Here is an 8,680-nt window from a genome sequence, read left to right on the forward strand (position 1 = left end):
ATGATTGGTTTAGTGAAGAGCTTGAGTTCTTCAGCAGTCTTCTCTCCCACTGCCTCATTGCCTCGGCAGACAGTCAATGTGTGTGTGCATGTGGATGATGAAGAATGGAGGTCAGTTAGAGGGCAGCGGTCAGAGGACAACATCTGACTCTACCTGCTATGAGCTCCTTCAAGCTGAAATTTTACCAGTCAGACGCACACATATGCAAATACACACTCATAAGCCAAAGGGCAGCCAGTGTATCAGACTACTATGGTTTTGAATTTAGAATTCTTTTTAATTCTATTTCATATATATTTCATTTGTTAATTGGTATCATTTCAAACTGCTTCACAGCATTTCACTCTGGTGTTTTATATGTTAATTCCAAATATCAGAGTAAAACTAAAATTACTTTGTGGCCATATTATTTTTGCTTTTGGTTACACTATTAACTACGACTTTTGCCTTAATAAACTCTTAATTGCTGCTTAATAATAGTAAGTAAAGTATAGTAGTCAACATTTGAAGTGAATCAAAAAAGTTAATCGAAGTTGTCCTAAGACAAGAACGCATTTTGGTTTTAGGTTTTAGGTAGGGGTGTAACGGTACACGTATTCGGACCGTACAGTTCACGAGGCAAATTCCAAATGGAAGTGATCATCCCTATGCCTTTGAAGGACAGAGCCCTTGGAGTGGGGACTTTGGAGTGAGCAGGGCACATTGGTGTGTGCCATTATGTAGTCGTTTGGAATGCACTTGGCAAAGGGAGCGACATCATTTCCTCATTATCTTCAGCTGGGATGTTCCCGTGACAACGCAGCACGATGTCCGTCAGTTGACTCGCTGACGTACACCGGCATAAAAATATACATTTTATATTTTAAAAAGTTTTATATATATTAGATTTCATATAATATATAGTATATATATATATATATATATATATATATATATATATATATATAAACTTTTTCAAATATAAAATGTACTGTATGTTTATTTGCAACAGTTACGCTAACAACAATAAAAAGACATATATGCCAGTAAAACAGCAACATCTGCTGACGGACACCGTGCTGCGTTGTCACAGGAACATCCCAGCTGAAGATGAGGAAATTTCATCACTCCCTTTGCCAAGTGTATTCCAAATGACTACATAATGGCACGCACGTGCCCTGCTCACTCCAAAGTCCCCATTCCAAGGGCTCTGCCCTTCAAAGGCATAGGGATGATCACTTCCATTTGGAATTTGCCCCATGAACCGTACGGTACGAATATGTGTACCGCTACACCCCTAGTTTTAGGGCAACTTTGATGAAAGGTTTTAATCCACTTCAAATGTTGACTAGTGTAGTTGTTAAGTTTAGGTATTGGGTTGGATTAATAGTGAGGATTATTGGTTCCTAAACTAAAGCGCTGCCATGTTAGGGGCAGTCGTGGCCTAATGGTTAGAGAGTCAGACTTGCAACCCAAAGATCGCGGGTCGTGGGAGTGAATGACCAGTGCTATCTTTCACGATCAATACTATGACTGAGGTGAGACCCTTGAGCAAGGCACTGATCCCCCAACTGCTCCTAGGGCACCGTAGCAAAAATGGCTGCCCACTGCTCCGGGTGTGTGTTCACAATGTGTGTGTGTGTGTGTGTTCACTACTCACTGCTGTGTGTGTGCACTTGAATGGGTTAAATGAATAGAACAAATTCTGAGTATGGGACACCACACCATACTTGGCTACACGTCACATCACTCACTTTTTAAACGTTTTTCAGTTTTTTTTTTTACGTTTTGGAATCATGAAATTTGTATATTTGTCATGAAATTTGCATACTTGTACATGCATTATTATTTTTATTTAAAAATAAAAACAACAATTACATTTTATTGTATGCCACCTTCTGTGTTCTATTTCTAAGGAGGCAGGAGAATGGGTAACACTTTATTTTACAGTGCCCTTGTTACATGTTACATGTACTTCCTATTATAATAACAATAAATTATGCATATTGCATGCAAGTAACCCTAAGCCAAACCCTAAGCATATAGTAAGTACATACTACTCAGTACTTAAATATATAATTACACTGTAACAAGGACACCTTAAAATAAAGTGTAACTGAAGAATGTGGCCAAAACGTTCAAATAAGGACATAAATCTCCTAAGAGGTCTCCAATGAGAAGATAATAGAACCACAGTGACAGAATAAAGCAAGTATTTAATGCTCACCTTAAGCGCAAGTAATTCCTGCAGCCACTGAATCCTTTGCTCCTGACTGTCTGCTCCATCACTGCTGCCGCCACCTGGAGACAGAGACCTGGCGCCCTGACAAAGACAAAAAGAAATCGATCAAACAATAAAAAAAAACCTTTTCATCAACACAATAGGCAAGTTGTTAATTATCAAACGCAAACGATGAGCAATAGTCCTTCACGTACGAACACACAAACATCAGCCTGCACACTCTCTGAAACCTAACAGGGGACACGGGCTGAATCACTAGGAGGAGCGCACACGGCATGTTGCTGAAGGGTTCTCTGTGCAGGGACCTAATGAGCATGTTCATTTCCATTTACATTGTTTCTTTGACAATAATGATGTCCCATTAGGGGAGACTAAAGGGTTATAGAGTGAGAAACGCGCCAGGCCTCATTACCAAAGGTGGGGAGGGAGGTGACTTTAATTGCTCTATCAGGGCCCAGAGTTACACTTGATAGGACAACAGAAGCAGACTTTGGGGAGAAAGAAAAAAGAGGGAATGAGAGAGAGAGAGAGAGAGCGAGGAGTGGGCTCTCTCTAAAGTACCTAAAACCAGTGGAGAGTTGTGTGCGAAATCTGGTCAGGGCAGTGAAGGAAGGCCAGATGGCGGATCAACTGTGAAAGAGTGAAACTACAAAATGGCAGATGCACCACTACAGTTTGAGAGAAGGAGATCTTCAGGGACCACATCAAAAACCCTTAATCCAGGAAAAAAAACACTAATACTTCAGAGAACTGAAATGATCCTTTAAAAACTGATTAGCTTTTGACTAGGCTGCCGTTGAGTACAACTAAGAGTCACTTGCTTGGAGCTCTTAGTCCAAAAGGATCTACCTATTGATGTCTTGAAGTCAACTCATTAACAGCATAGCTGAACTTTCCTCATAGCTGAACATGTCCCAAAACCAGACTTAACATTCTCAGCATACACAGGAACAGTGGTGTCCTCATCATCAAAGACCTCAACTCTGCAAGGATTAGCAAAAGAGTGAAATTAAAGCTTACAAAGGAGAAGCAATCAATACCTGAATATAGAGAACAAAGAAACGGTTCCAGCCGTCGTGAAACTAGTGGCAAAGAAAGCCTTACCCTTCCTAAACTGCACATATTCATGCTCATATGCAGCGATGCAAACTCATCAGAGGTGAAAAAGCTGACAAAGATGGGGCCTCGGGAAGAACATTTAAAAAAAATCAGCTTTAAAATGTGGATTTAAAAGGTTAGTTCACCCAAAAATGAAAATTAGCCTGTTTTACACTCACCCTCAAAGCATCCTTGGTGTATGTGACTTTCTTCTTTCAGACAAATCCAATAGGAGTTATATTAAAAATTGTCCTGGCCCCTCCAAGCCTATAAAAATAAACTTACGTGCACCCCTGTTTATTACGTTTGAAATATGGATATTTACCTTACAAAAATGCATGGATTCACTACAGGAGGCCTTTATTCACCCCCAGAGCCGTGTGAGGGACGTTTTATGGAGGAAGTTTTAGGGGAAGTCGTGGCCTAATGGTTAGAGAGTCGGATTCGTAACCCAAAGGTTGCGGGTTCGAGTCTTGAACCAGCAGGGATTCTAGGTGGGGGGAGTGAATGTACTCTTCCACCTTCAATACCACGACTGAGGTGCCCTTGAGCAAGGCACCGAACCCCCAACTGCTCCCCGGGCGCTGCAGCATAAATGGCTGCCCACTGCTCCGGGTGTGTGTTCACGGTGTGTGTGTGTTCACTGCTGTGTGTGTGCGCACTTTGGATGGGTTAAATGCAGAGCACTAATTCCGAGTATGGGTCACCATACTTGGCCACATGTCACATGTCACGTCACTTTATTACGGATGCACACACTTTATTTCACGTCTTCTGAACTGTTGACAACCAACACCCGCTTACCCCCATTGAAAGGCAACTAACCCTTTAAGTTGACTTTCGCATAAGGATATAGGTGAAAATAATCACACTTGAATCTATACAGATTTTTTTCACTCTCCACTTAGTTGACTCGGACCACATTCGCATAGTTGTTTTTATTGCTAAATTATTATTGATGTTGTTGTTATGCTTCATATAAATAAATCAGACTATAGTATAAACGCTGTTGTATTGTAAAATTTTTTTTTTACATTTATAGAACATCAGTAAAACCATTGAGCTCCTCTTTCATTGACAGCAGATTTATAAACGATTCCCATTACAAATTCTCATTACTAAATTGGGTTTTCAAATGTATGTTATAAGCGACATTTAATTACAACAGAGCTGCTTCAAGACATTGAAAACCCCTCTCCCTAATTTAAAAAAACCCATTAGATCTGCATGAATCGCATAAATGACCTATTCTGGATTCAAAACAAAGATTTTTGCCAAAATATGGCATAAGTATTTCAGAGTTATATGTACAAAGAGAAAGATTTTCTCTAGTTAGTGTCAGCTACTCAACCAAACTCATATCATAAAAAAATATCTGCCCCCAGCTATGCAATGCATGGTGTTACTTTATCTTCCAAAAAATATTCAGTGTAATGATATAACTTATTATGCTCACATTGATAAGAAGTTCTGTGTCTACAGTAGGTTCCTGTCATGCATGAATCCTCGGGATGGAGACACACTGTCACATGATACTTTAAAAAAAAAAAAGAGCTGTCTGGAAGGCCTTGTTCAGTACACTTACACTTTCATTAAGATGGCAAGAAGCCTGGAAAATACTGTTAAGGGGTGGAAGATGAATTTTTTACAGGGTCAGCTTTTTAATACAAAACTATATCACTCTATAGCACATTGTAAAATATGTTTTAGCATGAACTATCTACCTAGGCAACAATTTTAGGCATTACAGTGGCACCCAAGATACAAATACTACTTTAAATAGCTTTTTTTATTATTGGGAAAAAAAATGGCAAAGGCTGCAATTTAAATAAATAATATATGTGCTGTGTGTTTCAGAGTTAAGCACAGCACTGTGTTCTTTTACAAATGAACAGCTCATGATCCATGTTTTCAGTGTCTCAGAGCCATAAATTCTGCTCCACACGAATTTATGTCTGCATCTGCTCTGAGTTTGGGTCACTTATGATGTTCATTTAGCAACGCAACATGCACCAACTATCTTCCCAAACTTGTATTGAGAAGCACTTAGAAAATTGTTATCAACAAAAGAGAAGCTTTGTCCACCAAAATAAAACTTGATTTGAAAATTAAATTTTATTTTGTACAGTAGTAATTTACAATAGTATTTATTATTTATTTATTTTTTTTCTTGGTAGCAAGAATAATAACAACTATTATTATCATTATTTTTATGAATACAAATATCACCTAATCACAAAATTTTTTGCCAAATTGTGCAGTTGTTCTTTGACTGCTTATGTCTGGCCAAGTATGTTCCCCAGGACACAAGGAATCAGGATGGTGGCAGCATTATGCTTTGGGGATGTTTCAATGTGGCAAGGAGCATAAAAATAAATAAATAAATAAATAAATAAAAAATAGACAGTACTAACTACAGGAAAAACCCAGGCGTTAATTAAGCTGCAATCAGCAGGAGCACTGGGACAATTAATCTTCCATCAAGGCAAAGATCCAAAACACACTGCAAAGGCAACACTAGAGTAGCATATACCAAAAGGTAAATGGTCCTAGAGTACCATGTGGAGTACAAACCAATATATACAAACAGACTCTACATTATGGTGTCATAGTATTTTTGCTAAGAGACTGAGTAAAACTCTCCAAAGAGCTGATAAATTCACCCAAACTGCTGCTCAGTTGGAAGTAGGGGCTAAGAATAAATTTAGAGCAGAATTTCACTGCATGTTGTGTAGAAGGTATGTGGCTTAGGTAATGGCAAAAAATCTCCAGAAACGGTTTTACATGTCCATTTACAACCCTAGGATTTGTCCCTAGAATGAAATGCTCTGTTTTTACCTTATTTGGAAGGGTCATGAATAATAATGTTGAGCACTGCAGCTCATTTCAGTAGCTCACACAGCAGAAACACAGGGAAAATATATATTTCAATACTCTTTCTCACAGTTATATCGTTGGGTAATTATACTGTATATAAAAAGCGGGCACCAGGGAGCCGCTATTAATATATTCGATTGCACGATCGCTTTTTACTTTCACTTTCGAGATTCGCGATCGCACATGCCCTGTGTAAACTACAGCGGCAGTACTTACCACACATTTGACAAGATCAGATGCTTGTCAGTGGTGCTCAAGATCTGTAAATCATTCTCCATCATCCTCAGTCATCTCTCCTTACTCTGTTTATGTGGTAAGCAGTGGTGTAATGCAACAAAGTAATAATACTTCATTACAGTACTTAAGTATTTTTTGGGAGTATCTGTAGTTTACTTGAATTTTTATATTTCAGCCAACTTTTACTTTTACTCCACTACATTTCCTAATTAAAATGTATACTTTTACTCCGATACATTTCCCTGAAGCAAATTCGTTACTTACTACAAAATAGTCAGAAGTTAGAAGAACACGGACTGCAGGAAAGCAGATTTGACGAATCAGTGGTCTGGCATTTGCAAGTTAGACTAAAAACACCTTTGCTCATGTGCAAACAAGTGCGCGCACAACCGCGGATGATTTCATTTTAAACTCAAGTCGAGTCTGGGGTGTGCGATATACAGTAGGCTATATCTTTGATAATATGGTAAGTGTTGTTGTAATGATGTGCGATCTGACATTATCAAGTAGGCTATATCACCAAATCACACAGAGTGCACGCACATTAATTCATTAGTATATTAAAACTCAAAATTCCAGGCATTTTTAATTGTAGACGGCAAAAATGCTTCTGTATGCTTGTTATATTTATATAATTTAATATAGTTAACTTAATCTATATCACACAAAGAGTACCATTTTTCTGCAGATATCAGCATGAACACATTTAATAATAATTTTATACAAGGTCAATAAAGCAGTAAGTGAACTTTAAGTGAACTCTTATGTACTCTAATGTAACAGGCTACCGCTAGAAGGCAGCTAACCATGTCCCTTTAGTGCATTGGTCTCAAACTCAATTACTGGAGGGCCATAGCTCTGCACAGTTTTGCTCCAACTCTAATCAAACACACCTACTGATCCAGCTAATCAAGGTCTTCAGGATTACTAGAAACTTCCAAGCAGGTGTGATTTGGAGCTGGTTGGAGCTAAACTCTGCAAAGCTGTGGCCCTCCAGGAACTGAGTTTGAGACCACTGCAGTGGCTGGCGTTATTTTATTAGAACGCGCGTTATTTGTTTTCCGTGCCTTTCTGAATACAGACACCAACCCATCCCTGCACATCACATCCCCTGCACAGCCTCCAACGTAACATTTATTTCCATGATCTGCCATTTTCGCTATTATCCTCACTTGTTTCTTCACAATACCTGCAGAACTTCTGATGATTCGGCTGTGCAGGTTCGGCTGGCGGCTGGCATAGAACATGGGCGGGTATATGCAAATGTTGGGGGCGTAACTATTAGTGATCCCAACTGTAACGTCACAGTCGGTGTTATGTTCTGATTCGCTTATTTTTCAGTGGTCTTTTGCATGCACAAGATTTACATAAGAAGGAGGGAACAATAGTGTTTGAGGCTCACGGTATGTCATTTCCATTTACAGAACTTTTATTATTCAACTATGCCAAGGTAAATAGTTTTCCATTCTATGGCACCTTTAAAGTGTACTAATATTGTGTTGGAGTCCCCTACAACAGGTTTAAATGCATCTAAGGTCAGAAAACATTGTAATTTTCTCAGAATATACATTTAATATTAGAGTCATTTGCCAATGATTTCAAAACGATTTGTTCCAAGCAAGTTCAGAGCAAACCCCTCCCTTCCATAAGCCTACTCTGCTCTGATTGGTCAGCTGGCCAAGTCTGTTGTGATTGACACAGAGAGGAGTCCTTGAGCAAGTTAGCGAGCGCTACCATTGACAAAGCACCTTTACATAAAACAACAATACAGAAACCGTTCTTAAAATAATGACATAAAATTCAAAAACACTTATGCAAGCAAATCGTGCCCACAGCTAAGGTTTAGCTGCTAAACTGTAAACACTTAAAGCAATAATGGTGGATATGTTAGCCGAGAGCTAACGTGACTAACTGATGAAACAATAGTTTGTAAACCAAAATATGTCTACTGTAATGCTTGAAGAACGACAGACAAAAACGCTCTGTCTTAACTTTTAATCAGAACGCAGAACAGCTGTAGCACAGGCGCAGCAGCCTAACTAACTCGCTTGTCTCTCCCGCATTAACCCTATAGCTGCCGTTTCAGCAAAATAAACAGCAATTTCACAATGATTATAAAGTCTGTGTGCTATACTACATTCTTTTTTATTAAACGAAGTAATTAGAACAATGTCAGTCTACATTAATCGACACACTCTTAGGAAATAGTGGGTTCACAGCGAATTATCAGAACTATTTCAGTAAGAC

The 8,680-nt window shown here is 38.8% G+C and overlaps 1 protein-coding gene across 2 annotated transcripts in view; it reads right to left on the reverse strand.

Moving 5' to 3' along the window:
- cntln (centlein, centrosomal protein) overlaps window positions 1–8,680 on the reverse strand; it is a 106,039-nt gene that overhangs the window by 63,944 nt on the left and 33,415 nt on the right. For both annotated transcript variants that reach the window (XM_016285348.1, XM_016285347.1), the window contains exon 10: window positions 2,207–2,302. In XM_016285348.1, the coding sequence (XP_016140834.1) occupies window positions 2,207–2,302 (96 nt within the window). The remainder of the gene's footprint in view (window positions 1–2,206; window positions 2,303–8,680) is intronic.

This window comes from Sinocyclocheilus grahami, unplaced genomic scaffold (assembly GCF_001515645.1).
Source record: "Sinocyclocheilus grahami isolate Dianchi unplaced genomic scaffold, SAMN03320097.WGS_v1.1 scaffold196.1, whole genome shotgun sequence".
Lineage (NCBI taxonomy): Eukaryota > Metazoa > Chordata > Actinopteri > Cypriniformes > Cyprinidae > Sinocyclocheilus > Sinocyclocheilus grahami.